The sequence below is a fragment of the Lagopus muta genome, chromosome 5 (assembly GCF_023343835.1).
Source record: "Lagopus muta isolate bLagMut1 chromosome 5, bLagMut1 primary, whole genome shotgun sequence".
Classification (NCBI taxonomy): Eukaryota; Metazoa; Chordata; class Aves; order Galliformes; family Phasianidae; genus Lagopus; species Lagopus muta.
Genome location: NC_064437.1, coordinates 58,985,462 through 59,009,378, shown reverse-complemented (window position 1 = coordinate 59,009,378; position 23,917 = coordinate 58,985,462). Strand labels below are relative to the sequence as shown.

General features: G+C 36.1%; 1 protein-coding gene across 4 annotated transcripts in view; it reads right to left on the bottom strand.

Moving 5' to 3' along the window:
• The window catches only part of ATRNL1 (attractin like 1), a 424,497-nt gene that overhangs the window by 20,637 nt on the left and 379,943 nt on the right, over positions 1–23,917 (bottom strand). Inside the window, exon 29 of one of the 4 annotated variants that reach the window (XM_048944558.1) lies at positions 20,516–20,842. The exons of the other annotated variants lie outside the window; for them this stretch is intronic. Coding sequence (XP_048800515.1) covers positions 20,799–20,842 — 44 coding nt within the window. The 3' untranslated portion in view covers positions 20,516–20,798. Of the gene's footprint in view, positions 1–20,515; positions 20,843–23,917 lie in introns of those variants that run through there. 4 annotated transcript variants of the gene reach the window in all.

Below are 23,917 nucleotides of genomic sequence, written 5' to 3'. Positions count from 1 at the left end.
AAGGAAGCAGAAAATCTACTGCCTACAAAAAGGTCTTCCTCTATTTTGGATACTACTTATAGAACTTTATATAAATCAAAAGATATCAAAATTAAGTTGTAATTCCTGTACAAAATAAAACAAAGTAGTTGAACTATACCCCATTTAGAATAACTTATCCAGAAATCTAATATAAAAAAAACAAAAAACAAAAAACAAAAACCAAAAAACAGCAAAACCCAGTGTCAGCAGCAGGAGCATACAAACAGGAACAAGATATTGAACACAAAGTAGTACACTGTGGTTGTTGCTGCCTCAATTAGTGACAAATCTCTTTATATTTTGAAATTTTTCAATTCATGGTTGCACAAGGTCTTCTCTGCTATTCTCCTGTGCTTAGTACAAAACGATCAGCAGTCCTTGCTGCATGACTCTCTGTTGTCTAGACTTATTAAATTGTTCCTTGCCTTCTCAGTGTCCTGTGGAGCCAACAGCAGATGAACTTCATTTCCTCCCCTTATAAAGAGAGCTTTGAGGGAAATTATTTTGCAAGAATAACAACTTCTTCCCACCATGCCAGATCAAAAATGGGAAAGAGAAGTGGATGTTCCAGTACCAAATGAAATAATATGATTTTCCTATCTGTTGGACTTTGTTTCTCTTAAGAAATATTCCCAATGGAAACATCCATTGATTGCTTGCATTTTTACAGAGTCATCTTGATCAGGACTGTACAGAGACCCACCCTGTCAACAGAGAGTGTCTATGCTTTAGTGGACGCATCTAATGACATTTCTAGTAGATACATGTTTTTTTAAAAAATATATATTTTCCTTTTCTCCCAGCTATCTTCCACAAAGTTACTGGTGGAAAGAGATGATCCACCCATGGGTTTCAGTATAGTGAACATTAGAATGGCTGAATGCATGAATTCAAAAGCATAGCAGGGATTTACTCTCATTTTTCCATCAGCCTTCCTGGGGCTGTGCACATAAAAATATTATCTTCTCAAACCTCTTTCACAAACCAAAGTTAATACCTTGGCCAGTGTCTAAACCAGAGAAATATAACAAAGAATAATTGTCTTTATAAAATCTGACTGAAGGGAAACCAAAGTTATAAATTTATAACAAGGGACGCAGTCCTACAATATATAAAGCAGTATTGTACTACCCAATGAGCAAGTGGAAGGTATGTGTCCAGACATTCCATTTCCAACTCTGAGAACATACCATTAGACATTATCACTGAAACTGGAAAATACTGTAAACATATCCATATGTTCTTAGCCTTAACAGAGTTATCTACTACAGTATATTCTCTTGTGCTTTCCTACCAGTATGAGAAGATTTATTTTAGACTTTTAATCTGATCATGCATACCCCTAATTGTTTCAACTATAATTACAGATGTTAAATTGTTTTGCCTTTTATGAAAAATAAGACAAAAACAGAAATTAAATGCATGTAAAACTGAACTATTTCAATGGCACTAATTGCAAAACAATTTTTAAAAAACAGCTGTTGATGAAATAATTGTTTTAATTATACAGTATACTTAGGTTTTTATCAACTATAAACACTTCAGGTTTTAGCACTAAGGTAATTTCATGTGCAATGTTTCCCAGATTTTATTTCAGAATGTAAATAAACTAGAAGTATAAATCACTGCATAACGACTTTGGAACAAAGGAGAAAGAAAAGTGTTGATCTCTCTCTGTTTAACAGGATACTATTGTAGTATATCACTAGTAGATATGTCTAAATGCAGACAGAACTTCACAAACTGCCTAGAAGAAACCTTTACTCTTGGACTAGATGATCTTAGTGATCTTTTCCAACCTTGATGATTCTATGCTTCATAGCAAGGCAATGTCTCCTTATAACTTTAGGTTGTTCAGAAATGCCATTGGCTCACTGAAAGCTCCTAGTGGAGCTCAGCAGGGGTACTCCTGAGGTAGAGTGATTGCACAAAAGTGGTCTCCTAGCAAGGAACTGCCTAAGCAGAAATTTTCACACAGAGTAACATTCACATATTGCCTGCCTTAAACTCACAGATGCACCAATGACCTTTTTCCAAGCCAAGATGCTGTTTGTCTGCACACTGTGGTGGACCACAATTGCCATGGCAGTACATTGTCCACTGTCTCAAGAAAAAATAAGTGCAATAATTCTTATCTAAGTGACAGTAAGTTTCTATTAGGCTGTTCTTAAAGTTTCCTTTGGGGGTCAGACACAGCAAAGGTGTTAAAAATCAAATACTGCAGTAGGAAAATTTATTCAATAAAAGGACTTTTAAAGGTAATAAATTATATCCCCAGTCAAATATCTCTAATCTGGTACTGTCTTTAGTGTTCAGCAGACACAGACATAGCAAATGTCTGGTGACATTTGGAAGGAAGGGGAAGGAAAGGAGATATTTGTGACATGGAATGAATATGGAAAAGGAGACATTAGAGAGACATTGCACATGTGGAAACGCTCTGGCAGAATTACAAACATTTTTACAGCTACAAAACAGTCAAACCTCTGCTCAGTTTAAAAATATGTCTGTAGACAGCTACTTCATATTATTCTGTGAAACAGCTACGGTAACAACTACTTGTATTCTCAGCGCGCGTGAAAGCTCAACAAACACCGGTGAGTAGGTTCCTCCTTCAGTAAAAATCACACCATTACGTTTATGAAATGCTCGTTCCTTCACAAGACAAAGAAAAATCCTTCTGTGCTCTGACTGCTGAATTGGTTACTGCAAATACAGCAAAAGCAGCAGAAGTGCTCGGTAGGATTTTAAACAGCCTCTTATCTCTACGCCACACTCTCGCTTGTACTGCACCTCGGTACACACACAACACTTTCTGTTAGTCTTGCTCTCGCTTTGTAATCCACCAATCACACCGGTTGATGGTCACCATCACTGGGGGTTGTCAAGGACCATGGAGATGTGGTACTGAGGGAGAGGTCAGTGGGCATGGTGGGGATGGGTTGGGCTGCACTGGATGATCTTAGAGGTCTATTCCAGTCTTAATGATTCAGTGACTATGATTCTACAAAAATGCACTTCTGTAACTTTCAGAACAAACATTAATAATAAGAGATACTATACATCCAGGAAGGAAATGAATGTCTTCTATCTGTTTTCTATTAGTGTTATAATCTCTGAGAATTTCTGCTCCTCACCTGGGAACGTGTTTTGTTTTGTTTCTTCATTTGACTGTTTCTTTCATTTTTTGACCATCTTTCAATCATTTATCAAATATCAGATGTCAGCTGGAGATTTGTATCAGACTCTGAATCTGTCTTCTCTGATTTTTTTCTCAAGCCTTTTCCATGTAATTACATTTTTATAATGACAATGTTGCTTTAGAGGTTGCTATTAGATAAAAGCAACAAATCCTGACTTACTAAAAACTCTAAGCATCAAGGGAAATTGCTGACATTCTCACATTGTAATAGAGATCCAGGGGTAGCAGTTGCAGCGTGATGTCATCTTAAGAAAAATCTCTACCAAAACATTTTTAATAGAAGACATTCCCTTTTATCTTTGGCAGACAAATGTATGAAAACAGATTCACAGTCCTGTTGGCCAGCTGCATTTTTCACAAGCATATTTACTGAGAGCTCATGGTAAGGTCTGGTCTTGAGCTGACCTGTACTCTTTCCTGCCCCTCTTCCTGCTTTCTTTTTACATTCACTCAGCTCCCTTTCCATTTGCTATTAAGATTAGAAGAGACTTAAGGCACAGGATCTAGAGCTAGGAAATTTCATATGCTCAAATTGCTATACATTTTCTCTGTCTCAGAGAGAGATTGTGATCTACACACATCTGTTTTTTTTTGTTGTTGTTTGTTTTGTTTTGTTTTTTTTTGAGGTAACTGATAGCTGTTTTGGTATGGAAATGGACACTGTTTTTTTATAAACAAGCAACATCTATTGCCACCTAAACATGCAGTCACTGAAACCAGCAAGTGCCAGGACAAGTCTCATCTGAGGTCACTTAGGTGTTTGTCTTCTGGCATCTTGGTGGGAGCATTATTAACTTTCCTAATTTGTACAATAATTACAACATTATTTCTTTCATTTACTTTTAAGGAATGCATTGTGATTTAATTCACAGACATAATTCACAGATGTTAGATGGAAGATGTTAAAGAAAGTGAAGGTGGGGGTTTTAATTAATAATTCACTTTAAATTGTTGCTGCCTCCCACTTCAATTGCAATCACTTCAGTAATTAGAAAGACGAAATTGAATCTTCCTGGGGAGCTCCTACCTATTCTGTGTGCATGTCTTCATCAATGATATGCATGCAAAATACTTTGCAATTCCATGTCTGAGACTTCCCTATTTACTTAATACACTCTGTATTCCAAGCAAGGCAAGACTCCTCTTTCTCAGTTCCTTTTCTGGAATATATTATGCAGAGCTGAAAATTGTGCAATAAATACATTTGAAAAATTTTTAAATGTTGTGAGTTTGATACAATCTCTTTGCATAGTCAAAGGATTCTGACCATTATGGAGCTCATTTTCATCACTAAGAAAAGTTTATGGGCTATGTCTTTAAAACTGACGGTGTCTTTCAGGATCTATCAAATGCATCATAACATAAGCTATCAAAATGAATAAAATATAAAGTGCATACTTCTCAGAGCCATCGCTTTCAAGCACGTAAACTTTCATCTTACTTTTGAAAAAATGTCAAACCACTTGGAGCAGCACTTTTAAAAATATGATTTATGAAAAAGGCTTATTTCACAGGCACAGAGAACTACAGAAAAGTCCCTCAAATAGCAGGGCTACCACAACTTTTAGCAAAGAAAGTAGTAAAACAAGTGAAGGATAGGAACAGGTAAACAGAATTATGGCTCCTGTGCTCAGTCAAATGTGTCTGCAATTGGTAAATAGCTCTCAGAATTAAATATGCTACAGCCAAGGAAACACTCTTGCAAGTTCCCAATTTGCATTCAACAGATCTGATGTTTGCAGTGTAATAGATTCTGCCACATTAAGTGCCAGCGGTGATCTAGTGCACAGAAGAGAGCTCTGAGCGTGCTGGCAGGTGAGGACCTCAGGGCTGAAATGAAAAGGTTGTTTTGAGAGCAGTCCAGCAATGCAGAAACATTGTGCTCTTAAGTAAAGCAATGAAGTAGGAATCACAGTGCATGATATTTTCATCCTTTAGGTTGACTATCAATGAAACTTAGAATAGCTTAGAGAAGAAACCTAACCTTTGGAAGGCTGTGAGAAAGCTCCTGGTTATTTTGATATAGAATTGGTTAAGAACAGCTGTGAGTGCTGCTGTACACAGACAGCATTAAAGATAATTCTTGCTTCAGGCAATTCACCAATTAAGCTAAACTAAAATCCCATTTCAGCTATAACACTTCTTTAAAAGATGCTTTTTGGGTTCATATTATATGTCTTAATGGGAGAAGGGTGCCATATGGAGGGATTTCATTTTGTTAAGAGATACTCAGAGCTTGTCTTTCCTATAAACCATGCATAACATGGAAATGAAAGCAAACATAAAGCTTATGACAAGCAATTGTCATTTTAAATACAGAGAACTTTATTAATATAGCCATGGGATACAGAAATACTGAAGTGAGATATCTCAGATGAAAGGCTCCTTTAGCTCAGTTAATGCCACCTACTTGTATGTAGTTATCTTGCTTTTAATAGTTTGCACACTTGGTTCATGACTCTTTAAAATGTGTGTATTATTTTCCAAACCATTTGTAAAGAGAAATTGTAGTTTACCAGAACCAACTGCCATATAAAATAATAGCTAATGTAACAATATGATGAAATTACTGTCAAGTTGTTTACCAACTGTCCAGTATTAAACATGGTCTTATGATTATTTACTGAACATGTTAGGAAAAAAAAAAAAAAAAAAAAGACTTCAAGACCCAGGCTTTTGTACCAATAGCCTCTGAATTCTGGGAGTACAGAAATATTTTCTAACCTCCTTGGCCAAAGCGTCTCATATGCTGAAGAATCTCATGAAATTGTCTGTGGCCAAGTCATGTTGATTATATGGAGAAATCTTTCAGTGAGGAGGATAAGGACCCTTCTTTGGAGGATGGCTCCACACTTACAACAGCGGTGCAAAGGCACGCTCCTTTAGTGCAGTGTGAGCTTTAGCTCACTCCTATTTATCCAAAATTCTGCAAAAAGTCAAGTACTTATTCAGAGATGTTAGTGATATTGCCACTATCTGTTCACCTTCTACTGGTTTTCCATTTCTATGCCCCCAAAATGTGATGATCGGCTTTATTTATAAAGCCCTTCTCCTTCAAGCTGCCTCGTACTCCTTGAAGGAGTTCCCTACAGTTGTGTGCAAAGTACTCTTAATTATCTCATTTCAAATCCTGTCTTCGATACATTGCTTACAGAAAACTCATAGCTGGCCTGTTGCTTTCCTATGAACACGGGCTTTTTGGCTAACCAGTACTGTCACATTGCTTCCTTATGCTACCCCGTCTGTCTAGCCCCATCTGTTGTCTCTTGTTTCATACTCAGATTATAAACTATATGGCAGAGGAATTGTCTTTCTGTTCTGAGTTCATTTAGCGCCTAAAACAGTGCAGGTCTGACCCATCATTAGGGCTTCCCAGCACTAAAATAATACAAACAAACAAATGTTCTCACAAATAACCCAGCTGGAATGCCAGATAGAGAGACTGCCTTGCAGACACTACAAGATGGAGGAATCAAATTCCACCAAAAATAAATTATGCAGCAATACCAGTCCATTTGGTCATCACTACAAAATGTCCCTCTTGCTCACAATTGTGGCTTTTAGCTAAATTATGTCTCCTGATAATAAAACTTGTCAAGTTCTTATATTATGCTTTTAGCTATTGGGATCAGCTTCCTGTGTCCTGGCTCTTCTAAAATAAGCAACCTCATGCTTTTCCTTCTGTTTTACCAGAAAGATTAGAAGTTTGAAACCAACTATTTTCAAGCTAACCTTGATATAAGAAGTTCACTCATAGTTGCAGTGATCCAAGGCATTACCGCTTTCTGGTGTGCTTGTGAGCCATACCTTATGTTCAGAAGAGATGGAAGAATAGCAACTCTTCTCAGCTGCTCTGTGCAAAGTTTGGGGCTTTTAAACTCACTGCCTTTCTGTGGCAGTTTTAAATTACACAGTTTGTTCCCATCCCTCAAGGTCCTGGCTGGAATTTTGCTGTCTCATCTGCATAGCTGAGCAGCTCATGCTTCGCTTTCCATCCACCACTGGCCAGGCTGGACTCCAAGTGGCAAAGTCCTTCTTCTTATATTCTCAAAACAGTAAAGGAAATATTCCTTGTCATCAAGTAAAATCTCTACAGGTGTACAACGTGAATATTAAAAAACCACCGTGAGCAACTCTCAGAAGAGCAAAGATGCAAAACCCCCACTTGTCTCTGATACTGCAAATGGATGAATTCTGTAATGGGCCCAGAACTCTGCAGATGCAGAATTCAAGTCCTTTGGGACTGACTGATGTGACTTCGGGAGTTCACAATGCTTGCAGTTATACTCACAAGTTGCCTGCAGGTTCTGGCAAGGGATGTGGTGTGGTTATAAACTTATTCCCATTTTCAAGGCTGCTTGTACAGAGATGAGCAGAATTTGGGACAGGATTTCTCTTGCGGTTCCTAAAGTGCTGATTAGTTTAATTAACTTTTTCATGAAAGTAAAATAGGGAATAAATTTTAGTTATTTTCCTATGAGATCAGATTATTAATGGGTCTCACTAACCTAGATTTCTTCAAGCACCTCTCTTTCATACTGTTGGTATTCTGCTGATTTGATTACATAGAAGAGGTGGCAACATGATGACTGTTAATTAGATCAGAACTCTCAACTTATTCCAGCCCACTTTTTTCCAGGTTTCATATAGCAGATTGATACGAATAAATAATGGATGTACAGCTGGGTTTAACTCTAACATTGAAATCACTCTTGTTCATATATGACTTCAATAAAATCCTGTAGTTTGTAACTTGAAGAACTGATTAGAAAGAAGAGAGCATATGAACATCCAGAAATTCAGCCCTCAGAGGAAGCTTTACTATGAATAAAATTTCATATCTTCGGTGATCAGAAATGTCCTTGATCTTAGAATTTTTGGTGATATCATTAATAAGCATGTCCTTACTTGCATGCAGGTATCAGCAGTAAATTATGCTTTATATACAGGCCCTATATATTCCTCAGGGAAATTCTTCATCCAGGAAGTTCCAGAGATTCTCAGAACCAGCAGACTTTAATAGGAGCGGAGGATGCTCAACAGCCTGTACTCCTCTGACTAAAAATCCTCACAGCTGTGCAGAGCATGGTGCAATAACCATGGGGTAAGTGCAAGGGAAATTCTTTTTTCTAGATAAAGTGCAGATTGCACATTAAATGCATTCAAGCATCATAAGGACTACTGTCAAGTAACCTACAAGCAACAGTGGCATGTCATGTCTCTGCAGATTGCATCTGGCAAAATAAAGCTTCATCAATCTATGTTATTCTGTGCTATCACATCTATGAGGAGAATACCAACCAGGCAACTGACAAACCAAATGAAACTGAAATAAAATTCCATATTTTAAGGTTTGCTGTTGCCATAGACTGACATTCCAAGAGTGCCAAAGAAGTTTAAAACACAGAAAAGAGTAGATATGGAGGTCACATCGGCATGTATTTTACATGACATTCAGAACACTTAAGGATGGTGAATCCTACATTTTGGCTTCTCATTGATTGCTTTTGAATATAAAACAAAACCATAACATGTCCAGGCAGCTAAAATTCTGCTTTAACAGCTGTATCAATTACTCAAAACTCGAAAGTGGCATTTTGATAGATTAACAGTTCTCCATAATGCTGTCTTTCTAACAATTCATTTCCAGTGAACAAGAATTATGAATTAAGAGATGCAAATAATTAGAGAGAAATGACTGAATGATTTTTCATTTTATGAGAAATCCACTGTCAGGAAAGGAGATCCACTGAGGGAACAAATGGGATTCTGATGCTAGAACATTGCCAGAAGGATACAACAAAATGTAGTTTAAACAAACTAAAAGATAACATAATACCACACCAACAAAAATGATTTGTGCATCATATTTCTTCCTCCAAAAGGAATAGTTCTGTGTCTAACACGCATTTCATAAGTGTGTGAACTGAGAAGAATACACAAAATCTTCGAACAGTAATTTTTTTTTTTCCTGCATAATTGATATTTCTTACTCTAATTTAGGTAACAGACACCCAAGGGACTATTGGTTCACATATACATTTGTTTCTTCTTACTTTAATTTATCTACTGGAGGGCTCCGTTTGCATTTGCTGCTGCACTGCCTGTCACTGAAATACATCCTTAACCATATATCATTTTTCTCAAGATTTTATTTACCATGCCATTCACCAGCTACCTTCATATAAGTACACCTCAAGCTACTGGAAAAAGAACATTCCCCACATTCACTGATAATATCATTCCATAGATTGAGTGGAGTGCTTTATGAGAGATGTTGCTATCATCCAAAGACAAATCATCTCTATGACACATGCAGTCTCCTTTTACCCAGGGCTTAAAATCATACATCTACAACACTCCAGTGTTTAAGCTCTCCCCACAGCAGTCTTCTTCTGATAAATTAATAGCTCTTTTAGTTCAGCAACAGAAAACTCCTCATTTTCTCAATTACAGGTGCATGTGTGCATGTAACCTCCCCACCCCCCTATGTATGGATACATCCAGGAGTGTCCACACTCACTGCAATATGCTAAAATATAAGGAAGGAGGGTAATTTTGACCTTCTTTATGGTCAATCAACACAATGACTGTTGCGTTTGTTCTGCAGAAACATGTAATAGTATTGCATCATCTGATGTCTTATGGTTTAAATTTCCACTAAACTAGATGGAATTAAGGGAACAAAGAGGTGGTTCTTTAGTTCATGGCTACTGCAAAGAACAGAAGCGTTAGACTTGCCTTGAAAATAATCATTTTTTTCTGCAAAAATAAATAAATAAATAAATAAATATATTTTTTTGCTGCTGGGATACTTAGTTCCTCCAGATAAATATTTCATATATCACTACACAAGCACTTCACAAACAATTATAAATATTGCTGTAACAGCAGTTGCATTTAAGCTTGTTAATTGCATCAAACAGCTAGAGATACATTCAGTCTTACCTATAGTTTTTAATACTCAGCCCAACTGAAGTCAGTAGCAGCATTAGAATACAAACTTAGTGTCTAAAGAGTTGTAATCAAATAAGTACAGTAGTCGTAGTTCATTAACACTGTTTAAAATATTGGAAGTAGTTAGTTTAGAACAGCAGAATTCAAAGCAATACTGCAGTATCTCTTTCTACTTATTTTAAGTTAATATCTTTGGATACATCACAGTGATATGTAATTCAGTGACATTAAGGTAGGATTTGTATGGAGAGAGAAAAATGATCAGTTAATGAAGTCAGAAAAGTACAAAGACTTTCTCAAAGAGGAAAGTCTTTGTTTCCTCCAGTTTTGAGCTTTCCAAAGAGAGCATTCTTGAGTGTAAATTTATCATTTTTTCTCTACATATGCACATGCATACACATTTGAAAATACATGAAACCTCAACGTTTCTAAAATAGGGCAGGTTATCTGTTGGTTTTTAGCAAAATGCGCAGAAGGAGTAGCACTATGCCATCAAAGTAATTTCTAAAGCATCTGCTTAGCGGGACTTAAAACTTTGCAAGTCATTGTTTTGATTATTCTATCTCACCTGAAAAAAAAGAAATGCTTTATCTTATAGAGCCATACTTTCTATCATGTTCTCAAGATAATGCATATGCAAGTATGCATACAAGAAAACTGAATATGTAGGAAGTGCAGCTTACTTACTAATAACAAATAGTGTTCCAAGATTCTTGTCTTCTCCATGAAAATGATAAAAATAAGCAGTTTTATAAAACTACAACAAATGAAATTTTCCTGTGTGTGTGTGGATGCTTGTACCAACATTTACTTCTTCGGAGAAATATGTCACACCTTACTCAATCTCCTGAATGTTACTTTCCATAATCATAACTTGAAGTGTCTACAAGTCTGAAATATTTTTTGCTGTGATGTCAATACACCACTCTATATGCAGACAACGAATAAAGTTGCTCATGAAAAAATGGCATATGTTGTTATGGTTGATTTCATTTGCATTTTTGCTTCTGTTTTTGTTGTTTGTCAGGAGAACACATTAGACTGAAAGTTACTTGTAAACGCAGAACAGCATCAGAAGTCTCTTCCCAATTATTTGGTGGTTGTTTTTTTTTTCAATACAAAGATCACATTCAATTTGAAAAATAAACATTACTACTTCTTATCCTGTTAACTACACCCATGCACAACATCAGAGTTTAAAATGCTATCTACTGTAACGAAGTTGAGATCCATGTTGCCATTTCAACTTACAAATAGAGTATTCAATTTTACAGCCTTGTCTAACAATGCCATCTCATTTAGTCAGGAAGAGATCTAGGAAATCGAACTGTAGAATATCTTTCTATGTGAAATCAGTGTACATAAGATTGTATGCTTTTTTTTTTTTTTCTGTACTAATAGGAAATAAAATTTATTCCAACTGTATCTAAAATGAAACCAACTACAAGTAGACCTTCAACTTCAAGCAGGTTCATTTTTTTCTATTGCAACCCTACTAGCCTGGGGCAGGCAAAATGGTATTATGGCAGACTTAGAGATTACAAGACACAGCAATGGATAAAAAAACAGCCAAGTTTCTAATTTGTGAGTGGTCGGGTCATAAAGTGTGCATAATTCATAGCCTTGCTTCCAAAGCAAAGAATATGTTAAAGTATGTTTCCAGATGCAATAATGGGTAGTCTGCGGCTATTTCTTCCTCTGCATAAATTGTTTGTCTTGAAATGCTGAAAATGTTTTGAACAGAAAGAACACTTCCTTTTCAAGACCTGTCAGAACAGCTTTGCAATTAAAGAGTGGTAGATTTGTGATACAAGTGGCATCCAAATGCAAAGAAGATCAGAATGCACTCTGTGAAGCATTGCCAATGAGGCATCTCCGCCCATCTTTTCAAAGCTGTTTCATTTTCTAATGTACAATTTCTTGATAAATCAATATTCCATTCTCTTCCCTTACACTTTGGAGAACACTCAGAACTACTGTTTTGAAGATGGAGTTTTTACTTATCACTGACTTTTCAGTAGGCTGTCTGCACTGCAATCCAAAAATATAAATAATATGAAATAAAAACCAGTTAAGAGCTCATAACTCTGAATTATGCATAATTTAGCCTTGCAAATATGAAGCTGGTTAAGTGCTCAGACTTAGTCCTCCTCTTCAGTGATAGATTATTACTACTACTACTATCTGATTGATATTTGTTGGTATGAAGTGAACGTGGTATCTTTTTCATTTCACTAGAAAAATAATACAAGACTCTCAAAAGCTTGCAGTTACCTCCATATTTAGCTGTGATTTCTCCAGAAGCACTAAGGAATAAGTAGAAACAGTTTCTTTCAAAGTAAGTGACCACACAGGCCAGCTCTGCTGGAAAACTGCACTTTTGTTTGCCAAGGCTCAGATGAATAATCAAGTTTCGGCTCCCAGAGCAAGAAACTCAGCATTGAAATTCAAGCACGCAATTTGTTATCCAAGGAAAAATACGTTGTGTGAAGCAAACTTTCTCATACAGTAGCTACTATGATTAGCCAGGGAAATTCAAAGAGAAAAACATAAAAATTGTTTTCTCAAAAGCACTCAAGCAATGAACCACAAACTAAACTGTGCAGGTACTGTGCAAAAATGGATGTAGTCAAAGCATGGAGTGAACACCAAGAATACATATGCTCGCTAGCTTGAAGGATTACATACACTATTTGTTTTTGTAAAGTTCATTAAGATTTTTTTTTTTAATTCAAAAAGCTAAAATGTTTAATAATAGTCAATCATAGGAGACATAGTTGAAGCTTGGAAACTAATTTTTAATATTGAGGTGGCTAGATGTCTCTCAATTAGTGGAAGCACTAATTTGATGAGGGGACTACTTTTTTTTTCCTTCGGATCCAAGCACATTAACAAAATTCAGGACTGAGAACACTGTAGAATTGCTGTGGTTTATCCCCAGTAGGCTGTACAAAATACATATTTTGTTCTGCAACTGTATTCTTTTACCAACAGCTGGAAGTTTGTGTGTTTAACAGATTGCAAGTTCACTCTGCTTCACTGTGATTGCAGCTATATATATACCTAAAAATAGATGCATTTGTTACACTTGAGGATATAAAAGCATGGAATCTGTGGAACACAATGGTACAGAGTGGGGCACTTGTTGAGGTGACGGTGTGAGGCATTGGCTAGTTTTTCATGCGGAGTTTGTTGCTACCTCAATATCTGATTCTGTGTACCACTTGCTGATTCAAGAGAAATGTATTTGTGCTGCTAAGATTGGTAGATATAGGGAAGATGTGTTGCCTGAAAACCAGGAAAGAGATTTCTGGGAAAATTATTTTCAAGGGGCAATCTAGAGTTTGTGTCCCACATAACATATTTTTCTATAAATTCCAGCAGGACACGGTGTAGCAACACAGGGGCACACTTCTTTTCATCATGTTCTAAGTTCATAGGTGAGTATTCAAACAGTTTAGCTTCCAATTTAATGGATAAGTGGGAGCTATGGGATTTGTAAAGAAATAGGGATTCCAGATTAGGTTTACTAATTGTTCCCTGTGTATGCATTTTGTGGGGGATCTAATGAGTGATTGAGGGGATCCAAGGAGTGGCTGTTCAGCATCCCATGGATCTGTTAAGTAAGGATTTGACAGCGTAATTGCTCCAGTACGAAAAAGGGTACCAGGTCTTCCTTGTTTTATGCAGTGTATAAAATAGGTCTCAAGAGGTGCTAATCTCTCTTTAATAGTTGAGTTATACAATCCAAGCGGGACAGGTGGTGAGTGCAGCCGTATTTGTTGATTACTGCATTGTTTATGTATGGGTCCAGTGTAGAGATTTGTCTGTTTTAGGATATAAAATCCAACATATCTTGCATTTTCTACAGGGAATTGAAGAAGGCCTCACAGCAAGGAAGAAGCATAAAGTGATTTCATTAAATGTAGAAAAACTACTAGTGCTGAAGTTGGAAACCCAAATTCTTAATCCAGTGCAAAAACTGAGCCTTAAATAGGTGAACACTTGCAGCAGATGTTTGATTTTTATTTGACTAGATTAAATATTTTCCTGTATCTTCCATTCAAGAAAAAAAAAAAATATATATATATATATATATACACACACATAAGCAGATGTGGGAGAATAGTGCTATCTCAAAATCTCTTTTCATATTAGTACTTCTGATCAATGGAAAAAAAGTTAGTCAGAGAAAACCTCACTGAAACATAACATCAGGACAAATGTTATTTGGATAGAGCTCTAGTCCCCTAATAACAACTGATACAAATTACAGAATTTCTAAGTGCTGTACTGATGGAATAGATTATCAGATTATACAGCCATATCCAAACGTTAGTAGAAACTATCACACATTAGTAGAAACTATCACACAGTTAAAGATTAGCTAAATAACTTACAAGTTTATTTCTGAATTGATGGTGCGTGCCTCCTTGTGAGCAAAATGCAGATCACAGATTCCTAATTGCCACATAATACTTCTGCTGGGGACTACATTGGACTTTCTTCCTAAAACAAATTCCTTCCCATTCAATGCAGTTTTCATTGCACCTTGCTACAAAATGCCATAACCCTGCAGGAATAAATAACTGAACCTTGCTGGCTGACTGCACCAGACATGAATCATTGACTCTGCTGTATATGGAAAGGGACAGGTTTGTTTGTAGAAGGAATTAAATCCCAGGGCCAAAATCTCTGCAGGAAATCCTAAAAATAGCCAAACCTGGGAAGAAGCATGGAGTAAGCTTTCCATTTTTAGCATCGCCACTTAATAAAATTGAGGTTTGGGAAACACCGTAAATCAACCACAACTATGATTTCTTACTTCTCTGAAGATCCTTCATATTGCCCAAGTTCAGGTCTACAGTGTCATGCACTATGCCTAGCAGGCCAGCTTTTCAGCAAATCATTTCAGCTTTATCAGCCATCAGTAATTAATCACATAAAGAATATGGAAGTTATCACAGAATCACAGAATTGTAGGGGTTGGAAGGGACCTCCAGAGATCATCGAGTCCAACCCCCATTATGTTATATTATATATTACGTTATTATAACCCCAAGTTATGTTTATGGAGGATGAAGGATAACCCAGTATCCTTGCAAAATTGCTCTTCAATCCTGGATTCTCTTTTAAAATAATTATTCACCCTCCAGTCCTCAATATTTTACAGTCCCGTTTCATCAATCTTTGCATAGGCATAGTACAGAGGACTAATAGAATGCAAACAGGACTAGAAAACATGACCTTGACCAGCTTGGAGGAACTGGGACTATTTTGATATAGAAAAAGGTGATTTGAGGGGAAACATCAAAATATAAAGGTAGAGAAAAGGAAAGGAAGAAAATAATCTTCTTCATGCTCATTATGGGCATGATAACAAGAGATGGGCTTAAACTGTAGCAAAGGAAATTTAGGTTAACCATAAAAAAAAAAAAATTCTAACAGCACAGCAATGCATGAGAAAATAATTCCTAGGCAAGAAGCAGAAACTGTTTCTGTAGGCTTTTACAAACAGGTTAGTCAAACATCTGTCAAGAATTGTTTACATGCAGCTGATGCTACTTGAAGAGAGAAGATAAGAGTAAATGATCTCTAAAAGTCCTTCCCAGCTTTATTTTTTTCATGACTCCATAATCAACATTGAAAGGAGCTTGGCATCACTCCCACTAAAAATAATGGTAGTTTGAAAAGTGTTCTGTGATGGCATTCCAGATCTCCTCCAGTGCTAACCAAGGTGGAATCACGCGAGTCACAGTAGTGGGAAGTGGGACCTGGAGATCCAGCTGTTACTGGAAGTGGTCATTTATGCAAAGTTGTATTTGTCACGCTCATCTTGTATAATCTTGCATTATCAAGCTCTTCACAAAAGTAGAGAAAATTTGATGCTACTTTCAGACTATTCTTCAGATTCTGTACTGAACTGAAGCCAATGAATAGCTGATAATGTTTCTTAGGTGGATGAGGAACTGATTTTAATGTATAATTTCAAAATAAAATAGAACTTTCGATATAAATATTCTTCTGAGCAAGTACTACTAAATCATCAGTAAACTCTAAAGAACATATTTTAATTTAAATGTACCAGAAATCATAAAGCAACATATAACTCTCCTGCATCAATCTAAACAAGCCTCTGATGCAGCTCAGGATGTGGCACAATGTGCTGCTGGCCATAGTTTGCTGTTTTCTAAACAAAAAATCCTCTTCCTCTATAAAAGCAAGCACAATTTATTCAAACAATATTTCTTCAATAGCTGGTATTTAGAATTTAGTAATTTAAATCTCCGGAAATTGCAAAGAAAATTCCACCTGAAATTCACATTTGTACTTCAATCACGTTGCACTTTATGGCCAATCCTCCTCTGCTGTTTCCCCAAGAAAAAGATGCAGTCTTCTCTTGAATGCTTATGCTCTAATATGCTCTAATAGTTTGTATTGTAACTTGTTATGCTTTTTGCATATTGAAACATTTTCAAGTAGTCAAAATCTCCCTACAAAAACTCCTTTTACTCACAGTTGCAATATGCTACCTAAGAGTCTTTATATATTTCCCCTGATGGTGACTAATCAGTATTTCTCTACTGTGGACTAAGACTCCTGCATGAGTATATTTGGTAGCAATTGTTTATCTACAGAAAGAATAATGGATTAATCTGCACTTCCCCCCCCAAAAAAACAACAAAAAGCCACACAAAACAGAGTATCTTCTATTCTGAGATACTGATCTGAAAATGCATCAAGAAATACTGAGGAAAAACTCTTAACTTCCTCCTTGACTCAGACTTTCCTGCTGAGGCAATGCAGGAATCTGAAAATTAATGGATGATGTTAAGTGTAAGCCATACTATGAATGATTATTTATAAGTTTTTCTATTATGCTTGCAACAATGAATCTGAGAACATCTCAGACACTAATTTGCTCCCACTGCCACATCCTCACAAACAGCATCTCAGTTTTACAGACAGCACAGAGAAACATCATCCATCCCCAAACATATGGGGGAACCAGTAAGAGCACAAGGAACAGCATCTGCTTTGGACGCATGTTTCAGTAGATGCCAATCCCAACAGACCACATAGGAAATAGGTCCCTAAATGGGAAGGGAAAGAGATAAGAATATAGCACTGAAGCAGTTACATACCTGGAAAAAAGCACTGAATGATTCTAGCAGGACAAGTCTGAAGACTTGATGTGTCGTTATGAATATCATGGTCATATATCACTCTCAGAGGACAAGCACCTGTTCACCCCAAACAAAATAAAACCATACTGCCTTACTGCATGTGCCTTGCAGCAAGGTAATAGGTATTTTAACTCCCACTTGCAGACAGAGGCAAGAGAAAATATCAAGGCCGTGTATCATTGAATCCTAAATTAAAAGTAATAAATACATATAAAAATAGCAGGAATTAAGCATAGAATGGGGGAAAAAGGTAGATGCGTTTTCATCCTAAACTTTCTATAATTTTCATGTTGAGTCACTCAATCCTAAATATAGTTTGCAATTATAATTTCTTTTGTAAGCATTCATTTACACCCTAGCATGTTTTGAGCGCTTAAGACAACCTTATTGAAATGACAAAGTGACAAGGTTGGCCTTTTTCTGCTGCTGTTCAGATTCCTGCTTCCTGCTTAGCAATTTGGAAAATTCATCTAATATTAGCATTTTGGAGATACAAGAATTTTAGTAAGCTGAAGTTTATAAAAAGGAATTCTTCTAAAAGTCCTTCATATTCAGGTGCTAATTAAAAGTTTCTCCCTTTTGGACAGATTGTCCATCATATCTCTATGTTAATTAGTATTCAGTCACTTCCTAGCTCACCATCTTCTCTGTATGAACAATAACTTTATTTCAGTACACGATTTGTGTCTCAAATCCAAAAATATTTACAGAAACACTAAATTCATTCTTGCTTTTCCTTATTTTTATTTTTCATGTATTCAACTGATTCTTGGATTTTATACATTTATGCATTCATGTAGGAGAAGCAATTTTTCAACCACTGGCCTATTTACATTGCATGGACCTGCTAATTCCTTATAATTGAGCTTATCCCTGTTGCTGTTACTACAGACATTTGTCTTTGCTGTATTTTGTAAGATAAGAAAAATCGCCATCCAATTTTTTTTTATTATTCTTTTTCTTTTTTTAAACCTGGGTAACCATAGGCAGGAATAGTCCTACTATTCGTGAAGCCCATATACTTCAGGAACTACAGGATGTAGAGTGAGTGGTACAGCCCTCTGAAATACTTGGGCAGTTCTGCAGTTGGGTATGATCCACCAGAGCATAGGAGTTCTGAGACAACTGTTAGGCTCAAACGAATTGCAAAAAGCAGCATCTGGTGAGTTTTATGTTGTTGCCACTGCTTCATGTTCAGCAAAGAGCTAATCATTTGAATATGCTGTTTAGCTAGCTGTATCCATAGGCATGGCCCTACATCCAGATGATAAAAGGATAGTGCAGAGATGTGGAAGTCAGCCTTAGCCTTCTACAGGCAGTGCTGACCTGGACCCAATATGTCCAGTAATACACGAGCTAGCACATACACATCTCTGAACTATACTCCCTATAGCTCTCAGTACAAGAATTATGAAACAGAACTATCCAGGGCACACAAGAAGTTGAGATGCAACCATAAGGGAAGATGTCCTAACAAGGATCTCTTCTATAGCAGTTGTGAGCTCATTAACCCCAACCTTCAGCTCTCAGCTATCTGTGGGTGGTTTGTATTAATATCTTTGCTGCACCCATATAATCTCTTTCAGAGGACATTTCTAGTGATTTCCATAGTGAAGGAACAACCAGAAATGCTGCCACTGATAAGGGAGTTCACTGGTACAATCTCACTCTTATTACAAGACAGAAAGTATCCCATTAAGATTTATTTTCTCAGTTTGCTCTTCAATTTTACTAATAGCAAGTTTTGAGATTTATGCCTTTTCCTCTTCCTTACAGTATAGTAAATGAATATATAGAACACAGAGTGTGGCTCTTCTTCCATTCTTCATCTTAAAAGTGTTTTACTTAGTGATAGTTATATTAATTTGTGTCCACAGGCTTTAAACCTAACTTCCTACAGTAGCTGCACAATATTGATTGAAAGAATCAAATGATTCCATCTATTGAGCAGTTCCAAAATTTAAGAGCTGCTTTTAAGTTAGAACTGCCCCTATCATGCTTTTAAACTGCTAAGAAAAGAAAGCTCTGACATCCTTCTGTCAACATTTTCCAGAACCACAAATTGCTCACGCATTAGAAATTGACTTGGAATGGCATAAAAAGGCTGTGAAGAAAATGTATTCCTGAAGTCTGGGCCTGCAAAGCCATTGTAATTTCAGAAAACACCATACAGCCTGAAGAGAGAGCAGACACAAGGACTGAATTTAACTACAGATGATAACTCAATTTATTTTCTCTGTAGTCTAGTAACTCAATAAGTCCTTAATGGCTTCATAAATAAACAGATGGATGTCATCAAATGCCACAGAATGATAAATTTCATTGGTCTCTATATAATTTTGGATAACTTTATATCAGAAATAGACAGTAGAAGCATCTTAGCCCAAAAGCTTGATAAAATAAGTGTGGGAAGGTAAATTATAAGTGATTGCATTGTCCCAGTGATGAATGAAAGCTTCCATGATGGTATGACTAAGAATCAGGGCAGGTCTCCATGTAACTATTTCTAGTGGTGGATTTCAAACAGATTTGTCTTCTGTTGATAGAGGTGCTTCTTTTCAAAGAATTTAAAGTTAGAGGAAGGAGAAATAGGTAATGGGACCCCTGTTGAAAGATTTAAATCATATATAACTTTATATCTGAAAGGTTTATGGCTCTAATTTATCCGTAAGCCATCTGCTCCACCTCCTATATGTTGACAGAATATAAAAGCAGACCACCAATTTCAAATAGGAAGAACACATATCATCCAGTGTGTTACCTGAGCAGGGATTTGTTCACTTCACCTCATTTTCCAACTCATCTCGAGTTAGACATCTGTTGGATCCTCAAGGTTTAGCAGGAGAAAATTTAAAATCATCTGCTTGCATTTGGGGAGGAATGTTGCCAAAAAGATCCTCAGTTTAGGTGGAGCTGTACATTCATATGGGCTGGATGCAGAAAAGAAAGGCCCTATTACTGCATGTTTTCTATGTGAGAAACACTGGGCCTTTTTATCAATACCAACAGTCAGTGTCGGAACAAATCACTGCTGAATGGCATTATCTAACTACCAAGTGTTTCCATATGTGTGAAATAAACCATATGAGTGAAAGCTGCTTTTTTTTATTTATTTATTGAATAAAATTTCTATTAAAAATGACAAATATATAACCTTTCTCAGAAAGATCTCGAATTGAGAACTTCACATGTTCCTCAGTTGCCTCTATCCTTTTTCTGCTATTGTTTTTTCCTTTGTTGACATTTACACAGTTCACGTCAAAAGAAGAAATGCAATTCACAATCTTTTTCAGTTATGGAAAGCTTAGTCTTGTAGAGTACCCAAGGATCTGCCTGAAAGTCAGTCAAAAGTGAAGACCTAACTTCTTCCTACATACGGATTACTTTTCTTTGTACATCTTATCAATTTCTTTGTGATTCCATAAGCCGTGCTAATCCTGTGGCCTTCTGCATGACTGGATAGGCATGAATCCCACTGGAAAAAAAAGTTATGGTTTGATGGCTTGATATTACAAAAGTAACCAACCTTTATGCCTATTCAGTGATTAAAGAAAGATTAATACCTCTGCTTTTCCTGAGTCTGAATGATTAAGCTGATGAGCCTACACTAACACTATGAATAGCATTCACCTACTCACAGTATACAGTGCTCATTTTATAAATAGGCTTTGAAATAAATGCCATGCATCCAGAAAAACAAACAAACAAACAAAAAAAAAACAACAAAGCCACAACAAAAAACAAACCACCACATCCAGCAACACGAGTATAGCATTTATAGCCTGAGAAAGTAAACAAGACCAAGCTCTGTAAAATACCAGTGTGATTAGAGGAAACAATCACAGTAAGGAAATTTGAGCAGTGAGAAGAAGAGGATCAAAATATTAATATTATATGATTAATACATCAACAGAAAAGCAGTTACAGATAATCTGCCAGACATTCCTCAAGAAAAACCCTCAACTCTTCCATGACTTCTAAAAACATACAATGTAACTGTGCAATGTAGAAACCAACTAGCTTCTAGAGGACTGAGGCCATGTAGTTTTTGAATTTAGAAACTATGAAAACAGATGAAAAAGTTCCAATTGCAAAGAAACTTTTAGAGGCGAAGAAATGTGAAGTGAGAATTGTCAAAAGTCAAGTTAAACCTTGCCAAGGTTTATTAATGCAAATATCTAAAGGTTTTCAGTGTAGAAATCAAATGAAAGAGAAGAAAATAAAGGAAAAATCGCTACACAGCAAGAGATGCAGTGAGATGGAGAACATCTAGATACTGCCCCAAAACTGAGTTAATTTTTTTTTTACTGGTTTCAAGGAGAGAGAGAGAGAATGTTTATCAAAGAGGGCACAATTCAGAATGATAATGGCACAAGGGTTGGAAATAGAAACAACACAAGTTTTATGCATGGACACGGTTATCAGAACACTAGTTCTGTAAGAATGCAAGAAAACAAAGGTTGGTAACAGGGATGTTTAGTAATCTGTCAAACAGTGGCATATAAATTGAGAAAAGTAAACGCTGCTTATTTCATATTAAAAGCTGTCTAGAATCAAGAAAAAAAAATCAGTTATTTATTGATTACACTTAGCTATACAATACTTGGCAGGGAAGAATAATTAAAGTCAGGTAAATGGAAAAGGTGCAAAACACATCCACATTTCATCAAAGACTGTGCCAGACCAATCAGACCACTTTCTTTTCAATGTTAATTGATTTTCTAGATAAGAACATGGTTAAAATTATTCCATCTAGACTTTTGAAAGGTATTCTACACAGTGGGATATTATCAGTGGACACAAAAATGATCTATATTACAGAATTACAGAGAGCAGACAACTACATGAAGGAGAGAAAACAAAGTGTAGTTGTAACAAAGGAGACAGGTGAAGATATAGCATGGCAACAAGAATCAATCTTTTGACCAGTCTTGTTTAATATTTTCATTAAAGATTTTGGCATACAAATAGGGCCATGCTGTTGAAATTTAATCATGACAAACACTGGTATGTAGCATCAACACAGAGAAGGAGTAGAATACAAAAGAGAGAGTTGCATGACCTCAAGTATTCAAGGAATATAAATGTAATCATCCTCCTGTTCTAAATTCAAAGTTTTATTTTGGAGCAAGCAGAACCTTATGTTGGACACAGAATGACCAAGTTGAAAAAGGATACAGTTGTTAAAAAAAAGAAGTAAACATTCAATGGGATCCAGCAAGGAAATGTAACTGCCATTGAGCAGTCCAGATGGGACTCCAAATGGCACTCCAAGTACAACTTCTCTATGAAAGTTTAAAAAAATAAAAAATAAATAAATAAAAAGCTAAAGCTAAAACTGGGACAGTGCTACAAAGATGCTCAGAGGAAAGAAGAAGGTTTTTCAAGTAGATGTTATTTGCCTTTGCCTGAAGGATAATTATTCTTTCACAGTCAAAAACTTAGGACCATGAGCATCTACCACTGCCTCTGTATTTTTCATAAGTGGGGAGTGAAAATTGGCAAATTGACATTTGAATGTGAGTGGAAAATGAGTCAGCCAATACCACAAACAACTAAGGAGATGTTTATGGCCATGCTTATAATTCACAGTATTCAGAAGTTTTACAGCATCGTCAAGTTTTATTTCAGCCCCCATTTTGCATTTACAGATGCAAAAGGGCCCAAAGGAAAAAAGTATATTCTTAATACTCTGAAGGAACTGTGGTAATTTTTGTTTGAACAATGAATAACTATGTGTCAAATAAATGTTTATAATATTTAACAGTTTTACTAATGTCTCATTTTATTGACCCCCTCTAGGGCAGGAAGTCCAGTGATAAAGTTGTAAAACAATCATCTCAGCTGCCTTTGTTTTCTTTGATAGCTATATAGCATGAAGCTTTTATCGGCCAATCAATAAGTTACTTTGGCTAAGATTTGTGACACAATGCTCACATCATACAGTACGTTCTTCATTTTAAATTGCTTACATCCCTTTTCAAATAAATACTTCAAAAATAAAAAGGAATCAAGATTCTATGACTAGAATGATGCAAAAAGTAATTTATAACACATCCACCTAAAATTCTTAACAATAAGACCAGACAAAATCAATACTCACTTCATACCTCATCATTCACAAACCATAGTATACTAAGAACCTCAATTTTTTTTTGTTTTGTTTTGTTTTTAGGTGAAGACTTTACCCTGAAGGTTGCAAATAATTGCTTTGGGTTTTGGGCAAGGGTGTGAAGCTGTCTGGTTGGCCACTGGGTCTTATTATCTACTTTGTTTTTGCTATTGCCATAAATATTTTTTTAAGTAATCATCAGCACCATCTGCTACTTACCACTGTGTTCTTTTCACAGTGTCAATACTAAAAACACAGTCTGCTCCATCATTTGATGCACTGCAGAAGAACAAAATTAAGCAGAAAATAGTCATGCCAAAAATAGGCATAACTATTTAAAAGAAAGCAACTTCTGTAAAATAAGCTTCAGAATAGATGACTGCAGGTTTCACTGAGTCTTAAAGAGTTGTTTTGCCAAGCATCTCTAGTTAACAAGAA